The sequence below is a fragment of the Lasioglossum baleicum genome, unplaced genomic scaffold (assembly GCF_051020765.1).
Source record: "Lasioglossum baleicum unplaced genomic scaffold, iyLasBale1 scaffold0021, whole genome shotgun sequence".
In the NCBI taxonomy this organism is placed as follows: Eukaryota; Metazoa; Arthropoda; class Insecta; order Hymenoptera; family Halictidae; genus Lasioglossum; species Lasioglossum baleicum.
In genome coordinates, this window is record NW_027469081.1 from 709,346 (window position 1) to 736,468 (window position 27,123).

At 37.4% G+C, this 27,123-nt stretch overlaps 1 protein-coding gene across 18 annotated transcripts in view; it reads right to left on the reverse strand.

Annotated features, from left to right (window-relative positions):
* Positions 1-1,990: 1,990 nt before the first annotated feature.
* The window catches only part of LOC143219184 (protein muscleblind), a 520,585-nt gene continuing 495,452 nt past the window's right edge, over positions 1,991-27,123 (reverse strand). For 17 of the 18 annotated variants that reach the window (XM_076445097.1, XM_076445096.1, XM_076445088.1 and 14 more), the window contains one exon: positions 4,622-26,717. In XM_076445097.1, the coding sequence (XP_076301212.1) occupies positions 25,236-26,717 (1,482 nt within the window). In that variant the 3' untranslated portion in view covers positions 4,622-25,235. Of the gene's footprint in view, positions 2,133-2,971; positions 3,057-4,621; positions 26,718-27,123 lie in introns of those variants that run through there. The other variant, XR_013011262.1, reaches the window with a different exon arrangement.

Below are 27,123 nucleotides of genomic sequence, written 5' to 3' on the forward strand. Positions count from 1 at the left end.
CTGCGTTGTTGCCTCTTTGCAAGATGTACTACAACTATAAATATAATCTCTAAAGGATAGAAAAAACTAAAAAAGAAAGTTTCAATATGCGCCCGGAATCGATTAATTATTAGTAAAGATATCAAATTCGGTTAGAATTTAATATTATAAAATGTTGGTGTCAATGTAATACAAAAAAAGTAAAGGACTATTCAGAATACTATATATTTCTATAAAATATTATAACATTATCGAAACAGTTTATTAAAAAGAAAACATTTGCCAAACCAATCTTGTTTTCTAATAACAACTTCGGCTAATCTGTATAGTTTTTATCTATAACTGGCTCCCCCTTCCTTTCTATTCGAATCATGGAAGAACAGAAACAATATCATCTCTCCGATGGAAGTGATAAAAGAAATCAGTCAGTGGAACAAAGTTTACATTGTAAAGTTAAATAAAGATCTTGACGAAACACACACATGGAGATTAATATGTGTAGTAATACAAATCGGGACAACTTAACCCTATGATTAATCAAGTATTTTTCTCGAAGTAATGTTACGTTCAACTCAGTATGTTCTAAGAGTTTAAAAATCCAGAAGTATGTACATAATTAGAGATTATACTTAAGTATTTCATCGTAGCTGCGATCCGCTGATTTCTGATCATTAGAGTACACGGTAATAAACTATCAATCAGAACTCAGGGTGCAGCTAGGCGTCATTTGTGCAATAGTATTGAAAACGATAAATATTACGCTCGGAAACATACAGTTACAGAGTTAGTGTTACAGAGCCCGTCTGCAGAAGTGTTGTAACGTAGTTTAAAGAGCGTCGTCGGTTACGTGTCGGGTCGTCAAGTATGAAACTCGACGAAGGAAACGCACACCTCTTGACATTTGTCAAGTTTCATGCTTAACGACCTGATAATTTCCTCATATTCGATAAAAGACATCAGGGAAGAGAGCAGTCGTACCAAATACAGAAACTCGACTATTTCAACGGATTTGATAATTTTGCTTCCAATCTCCTTCTCTCAGTGCTTAACGTGAACGAAGAAAATAAGAGGGCAGGTTCAAGGAAGACCTCGTCTAATGATGCTCGATCGATATCAAGCATTCTGAGGGACTGTTCTAAGTTAATTTTCACTATTCGCCTTGTTAAAGACAAGCGACTAGTCGGTGAAAATTATACGATCTAGCTTAGGAACTAAACGAAACATGGTGTGAGTATTAACACACGAAACTATCGATAGTCGTTCATCTAGCAAGCAACAAGACGTTTAGAGACAATCAACTTTCTCTCGTCAACGTAATATGGCTCGGTTGATCTGTGATCTATTGAGATTATTATATATGTAGCCCTTCAGCGATGTTAAAGTTTCTCCTTGTCAGGGCCACGAGATTTGGAAGTCGGAGGAATCGACTTCGGTTAGTCGATATTGTCGTAGGAATCTCGTTGAAATCGTTGAGTTCCGATTGAAAGAAGGAAAGGAAAATAGAATTCTGTATGGTTCTGTTCTCTTCCCCTTTTCTTTCGTCATATTTCGTTTCTCGGCATGTCCATCTTCCCCTCCCCATTCAATGGTAACGTATGCGTCGAAGGAGATTCGCAGAGCAAGATGAAATAAAATCGAGTCGGTTCTTCCGATGTGGACGACGATGTGAACGACGAGGACGAAACAGTTGGAACTTGCGATGCGGCTGCTCTATCCTTTTCTCTTTTCCTCGATCTTCTTTGGGCGATCAGGACTTTCCCTCGTCCTCCCCCACTCATCCCCAGAGTTCTCTCTCTCTCTCTCTCCGTCACCCCCTTGTCCCTTTAATTCTTCATATTTCTCTCTCTCTTTCTCTTTCTCTCTCGCTCATCGTTTCTGTTTTTCTTTTTTCTACCTCTCACGTTCGTATTCATTCTTCACACTTTCTCGCTAGTGCTTCTCGTCTTCAGTTTCTCTGTCTGTCTGATCGCCTCGTCGTATTATCCGCTAAACGAGAAGGAGTAACTAGGGCGTCCCAGGAGATGTAATCGCCATCAGGGGCGCTGGCGGTAAGGCGACCGGTATGTGATAATATTTACACTGGGGTCGCATGCACGCGCCCTTCACTGCGTCCCTGCACACAGTTACGCGATTCTCGATCACCTCCACGTTTCCTGTAACAGTCGGGAAACAGATTGTTTAGAAACCACGAGTGTGGACGTGGACGATATGGCCGAACAATGATACAACTTACAGGGTGACAAGAAATAACGGAGTTAAACATTTCTTATTATAATTCTTACTATAATTCTTATTATGGCCACTTCGAAACTTCTTAAATATATGATATGAATACTAAAGGTCCATGTTATGGTTGTTATTATTTGGTTTTTCAAAATTCGCCAATTCGACAGAATTATATGATAATAAGAAATGATTAACTCCGTTAATCCTTGTCACCCTGTACAATCAGATTTATTGTCTATCTGGGATTATTCGCATACGTTGATGACTGTTGTGCATGGAATATTCATTTTCTGATATAAATTACATACAAAAGGGCACACCTCACGATTTTGATGACTTTGAAAAATGATAACGAAATTGTCACAGGCAAAATTAAATTTCACATCATAGGCCTTCGAGTTTGCTGTGAACTACCGAGCTTTAAAAACTTTGGTACTTTTGATAAAAGTTCAACTCGTATGGTCGAATATTAAAAAAGTCATCGTCTTTTTAAGAGTGTCCGAATATTAGTGGGAGTCACTGTAGATAGAATTAAGTATATCTCCGAGTTCAATTTCATTCGTGCAAAATGTTTTTTCGTCAAGTGCATATAAAACGCGCAATAAAAACATAGAAATAAGTTTCCTTGGGAAAAGTTCTCTTAAAACTCCACCGAAATTCAGAAATCTGAAGAACTGGAGATTAGAAGAAAGTATGAAGCAAGTTTACCATTCGATTCGACGTTCGGACAACCCTGATCTACCGGTTCGAAGCGAATGAGACTTACCGTCACTGAGATGGATAAACTTGCAGGCGGGACGGTTGCACACTTGTCGATTAAAATCTTGGCACACCGGGAGGGTGTCCAGTAACTGAAAGAAAATGTGCCAGGTACTTTTATAACAGGTACTTGCCAAGTGCTCGCGAACAGTAGTTACAACAAAAAGGGGACAACTCTCACAGTATCTCACCTCAAGCACACGGAACACAGAACCACCAGCATCCATTCATTCTCTCACACCCACTTTCAAAAGGAGACAAATGAATTTTGCCTCTCGAACATCATCGAGCACATTCAGACAGTTCAGTGTTAGAGCATATGCACGGTACATTACATGCTCTAAAAAATCGGATCGTAATACGAATATTTATTAATTACTACTGGTGCACGAATAATCGACACAGAGAGTGTTCACTGAAACTGAGAATTTCTGTAAATTAGTTTTCGTTGAAGGAGAATTGATTCGGACGGGTCGATTATTCGTGCAAGTCGAATTAAGAGGAAAATTTGCAGTAGAACTTTTTCATTTTCAAACAGGGCAATTGCCTATCTTCGTTATTCGTACTATTACTCGTCGATTGTAAGATTGTTTGATTCGGTCCAATCGACACGAGCCATTTAGCTCGTTTTCACTGATTTTTCTTACGATACGATACGACACCACGGTTGTCAGACTCAAAAGAATTGACTTTACAAATGGGCGAGAGCAAAGGATTCTGTTTCATTTCTTGACGATTCACGCGTGACTATGTCTTCCAATTCATTATTTCTTTTTTTTTTTCACAAGTTAAGTATCATTCCCGACACTCTGTGTGCAAGGAGCGTGCCTGTAAACAAGGATCTGATTCGCAAATTTTGTTGAAGCAACTAAGATATTCAGCATAGTGATTGTCTTATTAGTGTCAATTTCTAGAAAGAAAAGATGAAACATTACGAAACATCGTCAATACAATCGAAGTACAGTTGGATTTGGTAGAATTTGCGAATCAAGTAATGGACAAAAGCCCTCTTCTCAGCGGGCCATTCAGCACAATGACTAGACTGAAATTTTAGTGTTAACAAAAATCGTGGGAAGCAACGTGTCGCGGATCGTTCGAAACGTTCCGTTGTTGGCTGAAAAATACGGTTTTGCTAAACAGTGACTTAAAATGTAATACTTGACCAGTAAGAATGAGAAACAATAATCGTATCACTCGTGTGCATGTATAAATATAATATGGCCGCGAATAGAACTTGCATACCGATCGATCTTTCACTTTACTCGGACAAATGAGAAACGAGTACTCGATTTTTCGTCAAATAATTCATTTGTACGACCTACTTTGAACGTCGAAAGCAGCAAATTAAAACAAAAAAACGTACAGAAATTATATATTATGTGTACAGGGCCGGACTCGAGACACCAAACTTTAGTATAGACGAATTCAAAGAAGAGAAAAATGTGTAGGACAAATACTCTGCTTCGGCGAAACGTGATACATATCGGGATCCGTTATACAGTTATAATATCGACGTAAGTCAAACACGGAGGCATCAGATTCTTTCTACATACGCGGATAAATCGAAAATAAGGAATCAAATTTGTTCGTATAATGTTTCGTTTTTGATACAATCAAATTTGAAAGTTCGTCCGATTCACGTGCTAGAAAATCAAAATTTGTTAGCAAGCCGGACCGTGAGTTATCGATTTCACTTCTTCGTAAATGCTCTTGGAATAAAGCAATATGTAGACAAATTTTTACCGCATGTTTTGTACAATCCAGACAGATATATGTACATGAAGCTGTTTTTATAAAACCGTGGAAACGCGATCTCTCAAACTAATAGTAATTCAAGCTTGTATAGTTCAAATTATAACGATAGAATCATAGAATACGGGTCTAGAATCTAGAATCACATTTATTAAGCGAGCGTCGCTACACTATCGGTAAACGTTTCGCATAATATAAAGTGGTACAACTTCTCTACATAGTATGTTGCGAATAACGCTTTCTGTCATTGACTCTAATTATGCTACTATTTTCTACGTCCGTGCTTAGCTGATGTTACTCCGAGTGAGTTACAGAAAGTGGGGGGTATGACGAGGCAACATACTAATTTGGTTGGTGCTAACATTCGTAACTAGAATATTGTTTGAATTATGTGCTCTACACATTTATCTCGAATTTTGAATCGAACAAACGCGTACTGCAAAAACATTTCGTTTTTCATGGCTCACCCAGTGTACAATGTAGAAAGAGGTATGAAAAACTTGCGTACAATACTCCAGCCCAGCTACGCTATCGTACCGTTCCTCAGATTAGCCCCGAGCGAAAGATGTATGCATATTATATGTACACACACACACAGAGACACACGCGCAGCAGCCAGAAACACACACGTACACTCGTATTTAGGAAGATCGAATTCGAGCGTTCCGAGAATATAATAGACAAATGCAGCAAATAGATGAAACATTGAAATCGTCAAAGAAAGACAGAGACAGAGAGACAGAAAGAGAAAGAGAGAGAGAGAGAGAAAAAGAGAGAGAGGGGGGATGAGAAGAAGAAAAGGAAAGAGACAGATAGAGAAAACGAAAGAAAGAGAAAGAATGAGTGAGCGAAAGAGAAAGAGAAAGAGAAAATTCTGTCTCGACGGTTAGCGGAAAAAAACCGTTAGATCAAAAAAGCATTAACAACCTACATAAAAGAGAACCGTTAAACTAGAAAATAACAAAAATTGATTAACTCTTACAGTGTACGTACGATGAAAACGATTTGCGAAACCGTATCGCGCAAAAGTAATAATACCATAGGCTCACCATAGAAGCGTGCAAAATATATATGGATGTATTAAAAACAAATAAAGAAAGAGACAGAGATATATATATATGTATATATACGTTACTGAAATTAAATCATCGTCTTTCTTTGTCAAGCAGTCACCGGTTCTACCGTGTGTTATGGCGACAATGTATTAGAAACACAGCAACAGATCAATAACTTAATAATACGAACAACCGTGGTAACGAGAAAAAGAGGGAAAGAAAAAATGACCAATGATATACATATACACACATATGTGTGTATATTATTATACACACATTATATATTATGTATACGTATTATACATATATTATATATGTATATAAAACAATACATAAATATTAATATAAATATAATGTATAATATACATACATATACATATACATATATGTATATCATATTAAGAATAAGAATAATGATCATAAGAATAACAAATAATTCTTGCAACTGCGTAAAGAGATAATTTGCTACAAACACAGAGTCTGGTCATGCAAATAATGGCCCGGGAGAAGGGGGTGGTTTTCTGCTTGGGTGGTGATCATACGCGTTTAAATTATCCAAGATGATGTTGGCATATCAAATCACTGAATAAGTAATTTTGTCTTTGCAAGCAACTAGAAAAAGTCAATGATATATATATATATATATATATGTATATATATCCATTAATGTCTCATGGAGATATGTATCGTCTAAACGGTTATTACAATACAATATTGTTCGGTACGGTATTTATAAGTATTCGTCAGAATATTTCAAAGTGACTGTAACAAATAACGATGAAACTAGATAAATGTGTCTACAATTTCGTCGTATATCACTTTAGAAATTTATATGCAAAAATGTGTTGACTACAGACTTACTCGAGTGTTTTCGAATTCACCTTTATCCAATTATATATATTCAAAATATATCGGATAATTTGAAAAGTTAAAGGTTGAAATTACAAGTTCACAGTTTTTGAAACGATTCGCGAGATAATTAGTACAGCTGTTATTTCACTACGGTAATTCATATTTTAACTTGCTATATGTATAGTATAATAAATTCCTCGCGTCTCTTACAAAAGGGAAATAAGTTATGAATTTGTAAACTAGATCTTACTTCAGGATCTGCGTTAAAGAAGAGATTAATGAATCGTATTTGCACGGCCAGATTGAATAATATTTAATTTGGTCTATCCCCTGAAGAAATCTACTTTGTCACATAATAAATTCTCAGGTTTAGGCTGAAACCGTTCAAATTGACAGCTACTTGTGTAAAGTATTAGCGGACAAGGATTCTGGTTTACCGATTTCTAGTTCCTTTTCAACTAGTCAAAGCTGGAATAAAGTTTATGTACTGTTAACGTAGTCCGGAATGCTGTATACATGTAATACATATATATATATATAAAGACGACATTACTTATAAAATGGTTTGACTATCAGCGGCGAACATATTGAAAATAAAATGAAAGAAATTCCCTCGTTTGACGTGATGAACGATTGCGAATCATAATTGTTCATTCGTTTATTCAAGGTGTTGTTGGAGCTCTCCTCTCTTCATCACCCAAGCATTCGTGTGCTGCCAAAAGCCGACTTGAGAGAACCGCGGGGTTTTGGTTCGCGTGCGTGAATTACAAGACTTGAAACACACACATCCACTCATTACTAAAGCTACGGAAAATAGATAAAGATAGATTCATGGGGGTATTGTTTTGGGGGGTGGGGGTGGGGGGGTGGGTTGATCCACGCCAGCGAACCGAAACTGCCGTAGGTGGCTGAACAAAGTCAGCGATTATTGGCATTCGTATAATGTGGATATGGGATGTCGTAAGCTGTCAAATTAATAATATTCTACTGCAAATAAGTTCAACACTATAGCAACTGCGACTCCGCAACCATAACAAAAGAGCTGATTATGCTCACAAAGACAGAAATATAAGTTAAACCGTTTATCCGACCTGAACAGAGAGATTGTGGAACGCAATATAAAATGATTCAGGATGGAGGAAAGCTTTGTCAGTTGTTTTGTAGGCAGGTCGTTAATGAAACAACGCGAAATCGTTACTAATTTGCACCCTTTTTATCAGTTTTCTTCAGCTTTTTTCCCGGCTACAGGCATCGTAAGCTCTCTATGCAAGCGAAAGAATTTTCGTGTTCGTTTTGGCGGTAGCGATAAATTAATAATAAACCTGGGTCAAGACTAGACAAAACGGGAAGAAGGTGATATGTATGTTTGGAAATCCAGTCTTGGGAGGACAATATTAAATCTGACGGAAAATTTTGAACTTTTACCGCTATACAATGACCTTTTACGTCTGTTGTGTAGTAATTTTATTTAGTTATGAAGGCAATCTTCAAAATTGGTTCAAAATAATAAATTTTGTGGAAAGTCGTCAAATTTGAACTGAAGGAGATGACATTAAGCAATTTTAATCCTTAACCCTTGCTTATATAATTGTATTATACATTTATCATGACCTTGTAGATACTAATTTTCTCGGTAGTTTTCTAGGTAGAGTAATGCTCTTTAATTCTGATAATCAGACGTCATCTACAGAAATTATTGTATGTTTAATTGTAAGCAGAAAGGTGTCCTAGGTAACGGTACCTTTTATCAACTATTATTATCACATTGTTCTATTTTAAGAATTATTTTTACATTATTTTCCAAATAGACATAACATTGGTTTGGCCGAAATCACGCCATTGTCATTACCGCGGTGTCCGACTAGAAAACAAAAGATGATCATAGACAATCGACTTGGAGGGATCGCGAATCGAACAGAAGCATTGTGACGCAACGATTCTATATCATGGGAACATTAATATCAATATACATGCAATACATATCGGACATTATTTAACAAACAGTCTATACCGTGAGGAAATTCTAGTGCGATAAAAAAAAAAGATGCACAAGAAAGGTAGGGTACAGAGACAAATTAATTTCGGTATTGAAGCATCTGTGAATAAAGTAAACAAAATGTGCATACAGGGTGTCTTATCCAAGTTTATTACTTGAAACAATTCCTCTAGTTTTATTGCTTCGAAAACATTTTTATTATATATTGTATTACATTTTATTTAATATACGAAGTAAGGAGCAAGTCTCAAGGAAAAGAAGACTAAAAAATCTCGTATCATTATCATGTTATAATAAATTGATATAATAGAGAGCAAAGCAAACTTGGAAATATGTTTTTATTAAAAAAAAGAAAGATATAATTTTCCAAACAATAAAAATCGGAAAAATGTTTCAAGAAATTATATAGGATATGTAAAATTTTCTCCGTATATATTGTTGCTTTGTCAGATGTGTCGGACGTATCTCGGGAATAAAAAGATCCAGAATAAACGCGCAATGTTAATGTAAAAAGCGTATATATCAAGACAATGGCATGATAGATAATAGTAAATATGTAAATAATAGTAATAAAAACGATAATAACAACAACAATAATAATGATAATAGTAATATACGTAGTATGTTTTAACTGAGTGTACAAAAACCGATTATTTGAAAACTATTGAAGTTATGAAAATGTTTGTAAATGGAAATTAAATAATGTACAGGTGAAAGTTCTAGCTGCTGGTGAACTTTGGTTAAATATCCTTTTCTAAATGAACATTTTATGCGCGTGCGAAATTGAATATGACAATCTAGAAAATATACACTCGACTTTGAATGGTATTCAAGATACTGTAGGTACAAATTTTTAAGTAAGAGGAACCAATGCTGTCAAAAGGAGAAAGAGGTATCGATGTCAATTTCGATCGGGATCTCAAGAGTCACGAATGAATTGTCACGTCCCGATAGTTCGAAAGAAATTTGTTGTGTCACAAAATTTGTAGTAGGTGTAACTCTCCGTTCTAATTCATTATAAAGCGCGCTCTCAAATTATTTAAAAGAAAATATATATACTTTCGACTGTACCAAAAGGATTGCTCTTCGTACCATCCAATTTCCATTGAAAAGCTTTTCTCTTAGTTTCACACAATAGTTTTTAAATAATAGAGTTCTATACATTTAGCTGAGATATACTGTATATGTATGTATCTACTATTTACGTATTGTTTACCTAAATAGTAGCCTAAGTAAAGTATTACAAACTGTTTTCACTGGGAGAAATAGCAATTATCAACTTCATCTTTTTAGTTAAGTAGGGAGGTAGATGGTTTCTTTAGTTTGATTTCATTTATACGAACAATGGAGACGTCTATGAATTTATTTAAGTAATAAACACTTTCAAATCTGTTTATAATTACATTCTTCTGTGTTGCCTGCTTGTTAGATAATAAGATGGTTTTTTAATTTATATTTTGTAGCAAGAAGAACAAGTAGTTTCAACGATTTTAATATTTCCTCGAAAATTAGATATTGAAAATACTACATTTTGACGAAAATAAAAATGATAATTATATATATATATATATATATATATATATATATATATATATATATAATGTGTTGGATAAATACAAACAAAACTGCAAACAAGTAAGATTTGATTTTATCACAAGCAAGAATATTACACAATGCTACGAACAAATTGTAATACTGCTGTCATTTTGATAACGCTAACTACAAGTCAATTAAACCAAGAGAATGATATTATATTATACAATCTCAATCATATTTCAGTTAAAAAGATCGTGAATCAAAACAAAAGTATCAGTCGCATGAGATATGTATGTTTTCGCCAAAATCTGTTTGGAAATTCATTATCGAGTCCATCCGATTGGAAATTGAATTATTTATTCAGCTGCTTGTTTAAACAGTCGCGATTATTTGGTAATACTGGTCAACTAATAGACATAACTAGATTATTTTTATTATCTGTAAAATGAGACTTCCTTTCGATACGTTCTGGTGCATTTCAACACCGATGTTTAATGAATACGCACGAAACTATTGGACACTATTGACTGTACTTCTTTGAACTAACTTTAACTGCAGTTTTAGCTGATCTTGGGTAAACGTATACATAAGCTGGTCCACCATAGATAGACCTAGTTGGTTAGAAAAGGGATAGATCGTAAGTGTTCAACAGTCTAAATATTAGAAGTTTAATGAAGTTTTAACAAAACATTAAGTGTTTCTTGAGAATAGTGCCCTTCGCTATGCAAAACAAAAAGATAGACAGGTTACAAACCATCGACGCACCCACAGGGGTCGCTAATGACCTCCGTTAGATGCATGTGACCTTAAACGCGCAATTAAAAAAAATGAAAAGATAGTCCAACAAAATGTTATTCAATTCGATAAGATCTACCTAACAGGAGAACGAAAGCTGAAGTCGATATCTGCTAAGGCCTGAGAGAAAGTAGCTTGTAACACTTCGTTCATATACATATACATGTACATGTACATATGTGGCAAACTGCTTACTAGCAAGGTCTTGCTAATTACTGAATAAGAAGCGTGCATCTCTTTCTTCGTGAATAGGTCTGTCTGTAAGGGGAAGGAGAGGGGGTGACGACAACGCTTTCGAAGTAGCATAATAATAATTATTGATGTAATAATAGTAGACAAACACCAGATAAGGCAGTGGTTATTCGCAGTTATAGTTGCGGTGAGCAGTCGTGAGGGAGATGCCCCCAAAAGCTACGTGTTAGCCAAAGTTACCGAGGGATTGGAACCGTGCTTCATCACCCATATTATTCTTCATAGTTCATAACTGTTAAGAACTCAGTTTAATGCACTGCCTTATCGACAGTTAGGTCGAGGTTTTACGCTAGAAATCGAAATTGTGTAGGATGATCAAACGCGTTCCTCACCCCTGTTAACCTTGAAGGTTAGCAGCATTAAAAGGCTCGAGCTTGCATCAAAGCGCCGTAACGATTTTCTGCAACTGTAAAATTTGGGAAATCCGTATGAAACTGTTACATATTCGAAGAAACAAATATTACGCCTGGCGCATATAAGATCTAACAAAATCTTCCTCCCTCTATCTGACGAATGTCAGGCGCTTCTAATGCAGATTCGAGACCTAGATAAAAAACTGGTTACAATAATGAGTCTACCTGTCCGCAGCTGTCTGTGTAGACGACACAGTGAGCGTTTTGGGGGACCACTTGGGCCCCGACAGTGGCTAAGGCTGCTAAGGCGATCCACATGCAGCAAACGAGGCAGTGTTCGGTACGGTTTTTTTTTTTTTTAAGTATTGGTAGCAGTTTTATACATATATTTTTTCAATTAATTTTTTTGTTTTTAATGCAGGTCATTTATTACCAGTTGATCGAATTCGGTGGAGAGGACACCAAAAATTAAAATGAAGCACGTCGAAACGTGTCCTCGGAGCACCCAGGTACATGTACGAGAGAACGAAAAGAGTTCGAGTATGTTCGTTGTTATCCGTATTGTTTGTTCGATATTTTAGGATGATTTTTTTTTTGTTGTCGTTGTCACATTGTTGGTTGAAGGATTGGCCACAGAAGGACGTTTAAGAATGTAATTTTTTTCGTTTATCGATCGCAACGGATTTCATATTTAACATGTATTTTTGTCATTTTGGTGTACAGACAAAAAGTAGTCGATGCGAGGGGGGTAGGGTGTAGGAGAAAAGCCGGGGGGGGGGGGAACGTGTGAATCGCGCGTGACAAATAAAAAGGTACACCATGCGGCGACATCGTGTTGTTTACGGAATCGTGTGTTGTTCCCACGTAAACGTATGTAATTTTCGTTTTCATTTTCATTTGGTAGTTTTTTAAGTCCAGTGACAAGTTGATGCATGTACCAGGGTGTATTCGTTGCAACGTTTTTTTTATCGTTGACGTTGTTTTCCGAGTGATGGGGCGAACATGACGGCGATAATGCAGTGCACACATACCAAGCCAGCATTTATCAATAGATTTAGACGTATGTGTGTACGTGTATAACGTGTGGAACATGTGTAACGTATATCGATTACGTTAACGTGTCGCGGTGGAGAAATCGCGAACGCGTACACGAATATTACGAAATGAAGCAAATTTTTTCAACAACAAAAAAAAAAAGAAGAAGAATTATATAGTAAAACAATATCCGTCACCAAAATTCGTTGATCAGAAACGCATCATAAAAATCCGTTAATGTGCGGAGGACAAGCAAAATACACGTCGTGTGCGCGTGTGCATATGTGTGTTCGTTTGTATGCGCAACGGCGACAGTTTGCATTTAGTGTGAGAAGATATCATGGGGATCGGATCGAGAAAAAGAAAAAAGAGACGAACGAAAGGAGAATGATTAGAGAGGGAGAAATGGTAAAACGGTTTACGGTGATTCGTTCCCAGCGCACGGGGACGGTAGGATATGTTCACAATCGCCACATAAATGTAATCAATCGAAGATCGGCGGATCGAGAGGTTCCGTAGTAGCCGTTGTAGATTCCGAAGAGCAGGGAATAATTCAGGCACGTGTGGCGTTTCAGGATGAATTTCGGGATTGGAGAGTAATTTTCAGGCACGTGCGTGGTGGTGGAGGACCATGGACGGATTGTGGGAGGATGTTGCGTCGGTTCGTATCGTGGATGGTAACCAGGGATGAAAGCGTTGACGGGACGAGATTAAACAGTATGCGTGGTAATTTTCGATCGAAAGACGTGCGTGGTGGATATCCAGGCAGAGGGCAAGCATGAAACAGAAAGTTGAAAGAGTGGTTATGAAACGATCGGCGAGTAAACGTGCAGAGACTGGTATATGTGGATCATGTCTGGAACCATTCGCTGTAATTTGTATAGCTACGTGGCTAGAAAATTCTCATTCCATTTTCATTCGTGTCAGCTAATAGATATACAGTCGTTTCTTATTCTCTATCACTATATAACAATTATCAAAATATATTTATACACAGGGTGTGGCCGGACGAGTGGCACAACCGAGCAGGCAGCGATACTACGTGTAAAAATCAGTCGGAAAATAGGAATAACAGTTTTTTGTTTGACGCTTCGTTGTCGAGAGAACCGAGTTAGATAGATTAGAGAATAGACGTGCTATCGCGTAGGAATCGTCTGACGCGTCTGACCATCATCAACCAATTCTACTTTCTACATACATACATGCATACTAAAGCAGGCCTGACCAACCCAAATGGTTTTACGGGCCACTTTGATGACCGCGTAACGTTACAGCGGGCCGCACTTTATGTAATAAACATGCTTTTAAAAAGTGTAATACAAATACAAAATGAATAAAACTTTATTATTATAAGTCGCATTATAACGATGACACATGCAAATTTTCATTTACTTAATATTTTTGTATACATACAACGAGAAACAAAAGTTTCAACAGGCGTATAAAATCGCCCGGCGGGCCGCACAATTTAACGTTGCGGGCCGCGTGTTGGCCAGGCCTGTGCTAAAGCACGCGAACCCGGCGGAACCTTAAACTCGTTTTTCTCGAAAACGAAATAATGTTATTCCTTTTTTTGCGACTTATTTTTACACGTAGCATCACCCCCTGCTCGGTTGTACCACCCGTCCGGCCACACCCTCTATATGCTTATCATATACATATATATTACTGTATATATACCATATATATATATATATACACACAATATATATCCATGTATAAAGAGAGAGAAAGAGAGAGAGAGAGAGAAATTACACACAATAAATAATCTTGTTCGCATGCGCTTAAGTTTTGTCGTTTCCGTGGGATGTCGTGTGTCCGTGTGTTGTGCGTGTTATTCGTTCAAAATTAAAGTATACCGATGGAAGCTGAAAAGATTGGACTTTAATGAGAACTATCTTGCTGATCGACACTTCGGTTCTTTGGTCATTCTTTGCCATCTTTGTGTAAGATAAAAAGTGAATAGGCAGTTCCAGAATAGCTGTAACATTCATCAAGTAAACTTACTATTTTATATTATCCATTTTACCAGCGAAAACAAAGAACCAAGCGCTTGAATTTGTTGTTGATAAGCATTTCAATGATTCGATAAAGATTTGAAAAATTTATAAACTTGTATATATCAATAATAATAACAATAGTGATGATGATCGTGATGATGATAAACTCTTTGTAATAGGAATGATTGAAACACACAAATTCCATAGAAAAAGAATCACGTGCACAGACGATGAAACGTCAATTCATTTCAACATCTCGAACTCGTTGAGCCCAATCTCTTCAACCGCCATCTTTGGACACATGCGTGAAGAACATACCGTGACGTTGACATTGTGTTACAATTGAACGCACGTACAAAATTGAAAGAGAGATTACAAGAAACAAGACCAGGTATAGAGATAGAGTTGACAGAGATATTTATTTTCGTCCATACAATAATAGCGTGGAAAGATACACAAAAGAAATGAATGAGAAACAAGCCAGTACTATTGTACCTCCTACGAACATTTTGCGTGGAAGCCGTAAGTGTTCTACATGTGTACTCTATAGAGAAGCGTTCTATCGGATCGAGTACCATTCATTGATCGTGAAGCTCCAAGTGTTTCAAGCTTGCATGTGCGACAAAATAAAGTGCTACTGCGATACTTACATCGGAAAGAGTGCTTCACATCGGTTTCTATAACATAGGTGTGCATAAATAAGACAGAACTGCGAAGTATCCAATAGAAATCGATAATGTGGAGAACGTTTATCTATCCGTCGGAACAAAGCTCAACAGGTTATTCGAGAATAATGAAAGAATGATTTTCTCGGATAAATCTTCATGGATACCCAGAAGTCAGTTCTATCTATTCATATTCACCTATCGGCCGTCACACGTTGAACGTTAGAGTGCGGCGATAAACCATCGGTCAAATAGTCTTGGCCATTTGAGTGCAGCTCCGGCTTAATTTGCTCCCTGTTCGTGCGGTGCCATGAACATGTATTTTTACGCATTTACAGAACGTAATGGCATCGACGGAGTCGTGTCCAGAAAGCACGTGAGACGGTGCGCGTTTCGTGTCACTCGCGCATGCAACGTCTCTTTCGCCGTCCATCGACACGAATGGGGAAATCAAAATTCGAGTACCGAATTAATCGCGTGTTCCCATTCGATACTCATGTTTTCATCACTTTGTTTTCTTCTCTCTCCATATATATACATATATACATACATGCATACGTACATTTACATATCTACATACATTCATATTTGATATGTATTGTATATATATGGATATGTGTATGTATATACGTATACACGTATGTATATATTGTACGTATGATGCAATTACCAAACCTTGATATATTGATACGTGTATACATATACAGTAGTGCACGGTAAAATTGTATCAGTTCGGTAAACAACAGAAAAATTTTCGTGAGCCCCTTTTTTGCCAAGAATGTAGTACTCACGTTGTTATCGAGACTCGACATTTTAAAGGGATACAACGACTGACAAAAATATACAGAGTGGCTCACGAAAGTATTCGTACACCTTTTAAAAACTAATAACTTTTTTATAATTGTACCAAACGACCTGATTTTTTATAATCAATTAGAAAGCATTGCTTTATGAAATTATATGCAAAAAAGATTTTCCAAAAAATTATAATTTACAAGGTTACATGCAGAAATAAAAAAGGAAATTTTTAAAAGTTTTTTATTTGGGCCCTTAATGAAAATTTAAAATATGTGTTTTGTAGATCTATGTTAGTTACACACATGCTTTAAATTTTGATCGAGATCGATCAACATACATACGAGCTACAAGCGGTTAAAAAATGATGAAAATCGAAGTTTTACACGACTTTTTCTTTTTTTTTTTTTATCAGTTTCTGCTTAAAATAAACAGAAATAATAAAAATAATCGTCCGTCTTTCGATGCGTCAACCGATTTCGATGAAATTTTCAGTATGCGTATAACTAACATACATCTGCAAAATATATATTTTAAATTTTTATTAAGGGCCCAAAGAAAAAAGTTTTAAAAAATGCCTTTTTTATTTGTGCATTTTACCTTGTAAATTACAATTATTTGGAAAATCTTTTTCGCATATCATTTCGTAAACCAATGCTTCAATTGATTATAAAAAATCAGGTTGTTCGGTACGGTTATAAAAAAGTTATTAGTTTTTAAAAGGTGTACGAATACTTTGTACACCCACTCTGTATGCAATAAAAGAAATTTGATTTTCAGCAATTGTCGTCTCGCCATTACAATTGCAATACCAATGGGCACACTCGAGATTTTTCCGAGATTAAAATAAGTCCAAAGACGATGCAAATCGGACTATTTTAAATTTGTAAAATTAGTCCGATCTGCCTCGTATTTGGACTCGTTCTAATCGGAAGTGTCACAGCCACCTGTTGGTACTGTAATTATAAAATTAAGACGATAGTTACTTTCTCTAGTCGTGGTATTGCATACATATATCGTATTCGTTCTTAATCCTTGTCTACCGAGTGAGATATAGCGTCGCTGACCTCAAGAAACTGATAACGAGTGGTGGGAGTACAGAAGACTTGACTCGAGCAAATTGAACCGTGTATGAAATTCTATCCGTGCCCTACTGTATGTAGAATATTCACGAGTTGACTTTCTTGACACAGAACGTCAGCAAACAATCTGCGTAGCACTCTTCTCTCCTTTTTGAATCGCAAGGCAGTTTGAAAGCGATCAGAACAGGTGTAGGCCTCGGCGCGATACTTGATGCGATCAGAAGCGTGGATTATTTGATATGAAATAGAGATGCATGTACAGCGTTTTTCTGGCGACACTGCCTTTGACAATCGCGGACTCATCGGTAACAAGTGCCACGTGGCTCCCGGTTACCGAGACTCGACGTTGTTGCAAAGGTCCTTGTCCATGTGCCAAGCAGTTACAAAACAAGTCAGTAGGCACACGCGCGAATATAAGAAAATTCTTACGCAGGCGATTAGCGGCGAAATAATATAATTCGAAGCTTGGATATGAAGCTGACCGAACGCAGGATTGGTTAGTAATGGACACTGGGGGTGTTCGTTTTGAAAAAGATCGACTTGCGTACTCATTTCTATGGAACTGAATTATTCGGAATATTCTAGCTCATTGCCATAAACGTCGTTACGACTCCTTTCTCATCACACGTTCCTATAAAATTTAAATCTATATTTTAAATTTAAATCTATGAGAACCCCGCTCAATATTTGGTAGATTATGAGCGATATTGTACATAAAATGCCCTACACTGCTATAACCCTTGAAATAACATGATACAGATTGATATTATAGAAATACATTTCCGTTCACCTTCGAAACAAAATCACTCAGTAATATGGAAATATGTATTCCACGTTTATTGAAATCAGGAAAGAAAAGAATCCCATTCAACATAATTAAAAAGAAGCTAGCCAATGACGTAAATTTTAATACCATTCTCCTGCTCCTGAATAAAACTTTGCGACAAAATTCTTTAGTCGAGTAATTATCTATTATAATAACTTTCTCTGTTTCGTTTATCCTTCGCTTCAGTAATTTTAGAACCATAAAATATATTCTCCTCTACAGTTTGTACACGTATGATTGTGCAAATAAATAAAGCAACCAAACAGTATCGTAGTTTAACCCTCCGAGTACGGACTTTCTACTGCCGCGTTCGGTGACTAGACATGTAGCTCGTGATCTAGTCATAAAAGAGGTACGCGAGGGTTAAATAAACACTAACCAACACATCGATCTTTTTCAACGATTAATGAGAACGGTATTGGAAGTGAAACTGGATGTAATGTGGCGATTGTTCATAAGAATTGTAGGATGCAAATGGGAGTGGACATGATTTAATACGGGTAAACCTAGACATTACTCCTTCGTGCCTCCGAATTTCGCAACTAAAGCGCAACCAAAGCTGCGGCACGGGTGGAAGAAGGGTACGTAACGGTGATGTGAGGAAGTTGGTGGTGGTGTAAATAACAATTTTTACGATCAGAGAAACGAGAAAGAAGTAGAGAAGTAGAAAGAAGAGAGAAAACAGTGAGTTGCACGCCGGTATTATGGCGTTCCTCGTAATAAAAGCGGCTAACATCTACAAGATTTTAAAGACGATCATGTGTGCTTGGCAATGTCTGGATAAGCTCGGCCGAGTACAGACCGATTCCCGATGAAAATAAAATGAAACGTATGCGTACGATTTGCTGTTATCTTGTTCGCCGAGAACTCTTCGACTGCGATATATTTGAATTTGTACGAAAAAAAAAAAAAACAAAAACATTTCATAAGAAAACAATGTTACCAATTAATCAACAGAAAAATAATTAGAAAATGAGAGAAGGCTAAGGCCAATATTACGTAGAAGAGCGAATAATGATACAAGCACCAAGTCGACTAGATACCGTCAAAGGATATGTATAAAACAAGGGAAGCAGGAAGCGAGGCTAAGACTGTGAGCAATAATGGACGCAATATCGAGTAATACACGAGTATATATGTAGTATATATAATATATTATATAATACTATATATATATATCTTTTTTTTTATACATATATTTATATTTTAGAACTCGCACACACGCACGCACACACCCACACACACACGCACGCACTCACATGTATGTGTACATATATATTTATATTATAACCTGATATATGTATACATGTATACACATAAATATACATATACATCGATATACATATATATAGATATACATATACATGTATACATATAATAGGATTGCATTACTAGGGATTAGCGAGTTGTTGGGAAGTTCTGTTTCGATAGAAAGAGATGAAATAAGAAGAAGCATTAATAAAACAAATATTCATGCATTTCTCAAGCATTATTATTACAAATACTGGCTGACTCCTTGACAAACCCCGTGAGCGTGCACGCGCGAAAACGCATTCGGGACCTTCGAAGACTCGTTTCTTACTTGTTTCTTAAATTCTTTTTTGTTTTCGTTAAGCTGTCGTCTCGCAATCATTCAAACTTGTTGCTGATACTCTATTCTGTTATTTCTTTTTTTTCTTTTCCTTGAGTCGATGGCGCAGATTACACGTGGTTAGATCTCCTATACGATATCTGTTTTTTTTTTCGATTAAATGGACGACGTGTGTGTCAGTCTCGTCGGACGTCTTCTCGCAACACGCGGCTTTATCACGCTCTCTACGTGATATCGTGCAACGTGTGTCAATGAGACTGTGTATATGTGTGAGTGTATACGCGTCGACATGCATACAAGAGTTCAAGATTATCGGATAAATCTCTTTAAACATAATTATACAATTTTCCAAATTTCGTTACACTTTGAAATCTTGTGCACACTCTTCTCCTTCGTATTTCTTTCGCGCATATTCGTGCATTTATGCACGCAAGCATGGTGTTTACGCGGATTCGTGTGTATGTGACGTCTAGACGAAAGATTCAGGACGAAACGGTACGCAATTATAAATTCTTATTTATACGCGTATGTAATATATATGTATGTATGTATGTAGTTTCGTCGTGAAACCTGTTTCTTCTCTTATTGTTTATAATCCTTATTCAACAGTTTAGTACATAATATTATCGTTATTAATATTATTATTATTATTATATATGCTTATTTGTCTATTATCTCGCGACTTATGGCTACTGTTCTCTTTTCGTTGCACGATATCTATATGCAACACTGATAATGTATTTAGGATTTTTGTCGTATTTATATGTACGTATGTAAAGTTATATATAAATATAATAATGTGTGCGTATACACATATATATGTATATATAAATATATATGTGTATATACATATACATATATATGTGTATGCCGTGTAAGTAGATCAGACGTTGTGCTTTTTACGTGTTCTCGTCGAGTTAATCGGGTACTTCCAGTACACGTGTGTTCTTCGTGTGCGACGGTGTATGAGTGCAGGGGGAAGGCACTTCTGCTGTTTTTCGTTCGATATTTCGCCGAAAAACTCAGATCCGCTGTTCATCTTTCTGACTGATTGTCTATCGAACTCGATTTTGATCGTGGAGGGTGTCAAACAATACAGTAAACATTAACGAATCTCGAATCATACATATACATATAAATATAATACATGTATTAACTTCCTTCTCCTTTGAATTATTGTTGAAAAGACTAAAAATGTTCGTGCCAGTTCTGTGATACTGTTAAGGCAAGATTGTATGCGAATAAAAATATTTATAACAACAACATATTACGAAGAAATAGCAAGTGAAATCAGTATTGCCACAGAAAAGATCCTCGTCACATTTATAGCTATAGGTGAAAAGGGGCCAGCAAGTTCTTGTTTCCGGGGAAAATCTAGGAAAAATCAGCCACCATCTCGATAGTGTAAAAGAGTGAACAAGTCAAGGAACACTGGTGTCGTCAGTTCGTGTGCGCGAGTCTTTCGAAGCCGAAGAATACGTGTCGTCACAACTTAATTTGTCTGTTCTAGGAGGCCAAAGGAAGTATGATCGTCAAATATTGTGTTCTTGTAATCGAAAGTGTGCGAGTGAGCACACTTCGCGAATGTGAGTACCGGTATTCGTCGTGTCTATAGATACATCCGGTTTGTTACACATCGAAAACTATCACAACGTATCGCCTTTAGAGGTATTTCAGCTAGCGCAGAACAAAGACAGCCTCTCCGCTCTGTTTCGTTCGATAAACGATAGAAAAGTAACCGTCATATACTCTGCCTCTATGGAAGACCGTGTTTCTGAACAATTGTTACGCTCAGAGGATAGCCGTATGGTTGCCACAAATTTTAGTACTTTGTGCGTGTGAGCGCGTTCTGTGCAATATGCGCGCTGTATCTTCGCGATCAACGTGGAGAAGATGCCTTTGCTACTCGCGAAGAACAAACGGAACCGTGAGAACACGTACCAGAATATATAATTGTTTCTATCAGTGATCGTTCACTTTTTACAATGTTGCTTAAACGCGAAGCAGTTTCATTGCATCGTGAATTAAATAGCGAAAAGATCTCTGCAATCCAGTTAGATTAGGCCGATTTGAAGAGTTTTTAACTTACAGCGAAGGATTCTTTGAAGCTCGAGAAATCTTTATCATGTTTAACCAGAAGACTATCTTCCACAGATTATCTTTCACAAGTACGAAAATGTAAGACATTCGATATAAAAGAATTAACTTTTGATAATATTATTGGCTCTATCGATCTAAGTGAATTCGACGAAAAAGGTGATCGAAATGTATCATTATTTTTCACATTATGGTTTCTGCCACCTTCGTAGATCAAGTATGATTCGAGAACATCTAGAATATTTTCGAAATTAGATTTGCGTGTTAGCATGGTTCCATTCGTTCTTTTAATAATATTAAGAAAATTCTTATTTACATGTACATAGATCTATACATATACATATGTATATCATATACATATATAAAGTACATTATATATATATGTATATAATGTATGTATATCCATCTTCGCCAGTATTACCATTTCGGCTAAAACAGGCGCTTTCAAATCACTGGCAAACACGTGTACGAATACAAAGAAGAGAGAGCAATTCATTCTATATACGAGCAACTGTTCTCGTGTCATCGTTATTCTGTGTGTTCGGACGTTATCCTCTTCTCCGTAAGAAATGCACAATTGCTAAAGTACATTGACACGTATGCGTGTATTTGCCCTCTGTAGAGTGTTCGTGTGTCAATTTATTGAACGGTTTTGTGCGGTCGTGTGTCATTTTAATGCGCATGTGAACTCGTTTTTCATTTTCCGTTATCCGTGTTATTAGTCTTATATATTTCCTCTATCTCTTCTCTCAAGATCAGCCTCCTGGTTCTTTTCTGTTCGCTTTGTTTTTTTCTTTTTTTTTGCAAATTCCTGTCAATACACGTAACATTTGTTTACTCTGATTTCCGCTTAGGTTCGCGCTCGTAATCGTCTGTTCGCTCGACCAAATGCGTAAACTCGAAAGTTGCAATTGACGAGGTTCACTATGTGCAAAACAAACTCCCCCGAGTTGAATCCGCAAAGGACAGGAGGATGACGCCTCGTGTTTTTCACATGCTAATTAAATACTATCTAGATAAATATACTATTATCAATATTACCATTATTATAGCCCTAAATAAAATAAGATAGGACGATGTCTCTGCTAAATCTATGCATATGTTAATTATATTACATACACACATACACGCACGCACACACACACACACACACACACTCGCACAGACACGCACGCTCGCACACATATGTATATACATATATATGCGTGTATATGTATATACATGAATTAAAAGGACTGCCACGAACACGGTGACATTTCCATTTCAATCTTATCGATGTGCAAGGTGTTTCTAGGAAACATACGTTACTATAGTTCGATTAATCCCTAAAGCTAAATAGAAGGGAGAGAGATCAGGTTGGTGGAAATACCATCTGAAGAAAGATCGGAGGTCTACGCGATAAGAATAAAAATAATAAAATATTTAAAAAGTACGATCAACAGGAGTCTCCAAGACATCCTACAATTAAATTTCTCTGCTTCCCTCTTTCTTTTCTTTTCCTCTAGTTGCCTCTCTCCCCCCTGTTCTAATTTAGAGTAGGCTATACGTTAAACGATCAAAATTAAAATCTGAGAAAACGATAAACCAACAATATATATATATATATGTTCATATATATATATATGTATAGTGAATAAAATCATTCGATCTCGAATAATGAACAATCGATTGAGTAACTTAAAAATGTACGTCGAACCAGCCAACTGGATTTAAATTCGTTTTAACACTACAGATTTAAAAGGCAAGTGTCGCGCACGTGAATATGTGACTTAGGCCGAGCGTGGTTTCCGTCCATTCTGGCGTATGTATGTTTCTATATATATATACATATATTATATTTGTACAATATTTATATGTATATACACACAGTATATCTTCGAAATATATTCAAAACATATTTAAATATAAGAAGAGTACAGTTAAAATTCTGAGGGAACATTTCTTTCGACGATTATATCGCAACAAATAAAATAATATACACTAAACAAAAAACGGAACAAATTGCGCGCGGTGACGCGCGTCTCGCAATAGAAATTTTTAACAAAAGTAAAATTACTCCTAGATATAGGCCAATCAAGATCGACGCATTTTGACCTATAAATAAAATCGTGATTACGAACTAAGTAACGTTAAACGTTATGGGAAGAGAACGGAGAAATTATTAAGAAAAATCCCGATGACTCGTACGAAACGCAAAGTTTAAACTCTGGCAAGTCTTCATAGATCCACTTTAACAGACGACGATACGTAGAGATAATAAAAACGTGAAACAATGGATAAATACACCTTTCATGGACGTTTCAAGTTGCTGAAAGTACCGCTAATCGTTGAACAAAACGAAGAAATTCAGAGAGTGACTTAAATAGTCTTCGCGTTGTTAGTCATTACATAGTTGAAAACGCTTTAAAGTGGAATCGGGTCAATAAGGCACTGTTCGCCGACAATGTCTGACTAGAAAATGAATCTATTTTTCGGAACTCTTGTTTTATTTCTTAACTTTTCTTCGTCTTTTCTTCTAACAATTCAATTCTCGTTTCACATTCGCTCGGTTGGTATTCTCTCTTTCGTGGACAGGAACCGCGCACAGTTTCTACAGTTCACTCAATTCCTCGTTATAGTATAATGTATTTAACTAACAATCTAGTAGGTACTTCAATCCCTCTAATTATCTTTAACAACAGATATAAAAGAAAATTTTTTTAGACTGATTGTTAACTTTCGCACGGTTCTTGGCAAAAGACTAGGATCACTATTCGTCTCGGTTTCAGTCAGTTTGTATAGTACGTGATAACTATACGGATATCCTTTTGCTGCAAGTATCGAGGAAAACAAGAATTTATCTGTTTCTTTTTACTTTCATCGTCACAAATAGCTTATGATACTTGTCTACTTATCTATTGAAAATATGTGTATTCATAATTGACAGCAAACAAAATGTAACCAAGTTTAATCGTATCCGAAATCATTTTGTTTCGTACGGACAAGGCAGAAAAATTGAAAAGGACGCTCGATAAATTGATAAATTGATAAATTTGTAAAATACAGTGGGTGGCCGAAGTTTAAGGGAAAATTGTAGATACGTTTGGAAACAATAAAGCTTCCGTGCCGAGATACATATATCGTTGGAAGTATGCTCGTTCGTAGGAGCCTGCGATTGATCCTTTTACCGCCAACAAACTAAATAAGTGGTGCATGCGAAAATGTCTAGCCTCGATTTGATAGTTACGTTTTCACGAAGAAATACAATCAGTTCGATCAATTCAATGTTCATTCTAACATTCTTCTGCCATCAATAAATATCGATTTCATTATCAAAATTGTGTGACTCTCCGTATAAGAATCGTCTAGTATCGTAATTCCTTAGATTTTTAAGGACAAACCTTTCGGAGACACACACACACACACCGTGCGAGCGTTACACGAATAGTTTATATCTCAAAGTCGAAGACAACGCTAAACTCTCGAAGATCGACGGACGCCGTTCGTGGCCGAAAGAGAGAACGCAAAGAGCCCAGAAGAAGGAACCAGATATTCAGCAGCGAGAGAAGAAGGAACTCTTCCCTCGCGTTCCTCAACAAAAAGAAATAGTTTACGAAGTCTTCATCTTTTTGTATGGCTGCATGATCACACCGGAACTCACAGGGATAGCTACCTGTGGTTGTGCCGCGATGGTAGCAGGATTTGGAATCTGAGGTATTTGCGGAACACTCGGTACACCCGCTGTTGGTACACCAGCGGCGACTCCAGGAACACCAGGAAGAACCGTGTACGGATTTTGCACGTACGGGCTACCTTGAACCGCCGCGCTAGGAACGGTCGGTATCGATGCCTGTACGTAAGGATTTGGTAGGATCTGTTGCCTCATCAAAGAATAAGGATTGATGTGAGTACCTGCCGGCGTTCTCGAGTAGGCTAATAGTCCAGCAGACAACGGAGAAGTCAAGGCCCCTGGAATACCAGCTAGGTTAGGAATGACTTGCCTGGGCGTTGCCGCTGTAGCTTGTAATCCAGCTACCGCTGGATTCCCTGCTGCAGCTGCGGGATTCACAAGGGCCTGTTTGTTTAAAGCTACACCGGTGTAATTCAGCGCCGTCAGTTGGTTAATAGGATACGATTGAGACGCTTGCGACAGTTTAATAGCTTTCGCGTAATTCTTCTGAGCAACCTCTTTTGCCAGAGCTGCCGGATCGAGATGAGTTGGCAACCCGGTCGCCATACCCAGGCTGTTCAGCATATTCAGATTAGCAACGTTCGAGGCGTTGTAGTTCGACATCGAGGCCATCGAATTCGACATGGACGCCATCGAAGCCATAGAGGCCATCGAAACCATATTGACTACACCCGGCATCGAGGTTAAGCCAGCAACCGAAGTCAGTGGGCTCATCGCGGGCTGTACGGAAGCAGCGGACAATGCCAATTGGTTTTGTATCTGTTGTTGTTGTTGCTGCTGCAACTGATGCTGTTGTTGTAACTGGTGTTGGTGTTGCTGCTGCTGCTGTTGCTGCTGTTGCTGTTGTTGCTGTTGCTGCTGCTGTTGTTGAGCCTGCTGTTGTTGATGGTGACTTTGCTGGTGCTGCTGATGCTGCTGATGCTGAGATTGCTGTTGAGTAATCGTCGAAGGACTCGAGTGATTCAATTCGGGGGAGTTATGCACGTTTTCGGCATCGTGATTTTGCGTAGTATTCGGCTGCTTGTTACTGCCGTTACTATTGTTACTGTTATTGTCAGCAGTTGGAGGTGGTGGCGGTGGGTTGTTGCAGGGATCCATCAGCACGCCATTGTTGGCGTCGGCGCAGTTATTGACTGTGGCGCCACTGGTTCCCTGGGAGGAGGAGGAGGACTGAACCACCACCGCGTGGTGGTTGCTTTGCACGTTCGGAGGTTGCACGACCGATTGGTTAGAGGTTTGGGTGGGTAGGGGTGGTGTTCCAGTGTACTCACATGACACAGGCACGAAGGGCTGCTGCAGCTGCATTAACTGTTGGTAGGTCGTCGCACTGGTAGGTTGATAGACCGGCATGCCGGACTTGTCGCCCGCCGGTCGTTTATACGGAACCATTCCTGGGAAGGCCTGGAAACGGAAGCGCATATATATGTTTACAGTTAGCGAAAGCAACATGGTATTTAGGGAGGATTGAATGGAAATTTTATTGTAGGGCTACACTTCTTCAGACTACTTCTTTAGAGATCCAAAGAAATTTTGGCTCGACAATGATTTTAAAAGTGTCCTTGCATCTTTTCGTCTCGATACGATGATGCTTTGGTACAACAGTAAAGTTACTTCGAAATTGTAGAACATCGTTTTCTTTAGAAACATTACACGAGTGACTCGCGAATCTCTCGGATCCCATATGTAAAAACTGTGTAGAAACGACGTAGAAACTATGCATAGTCATATTGTTTTTATTATGCTTGCTCTATTGCATAATAGGCACGCGACTGTGGGAAAGCGGATAAGTAAATGTACTGAGCGAGAT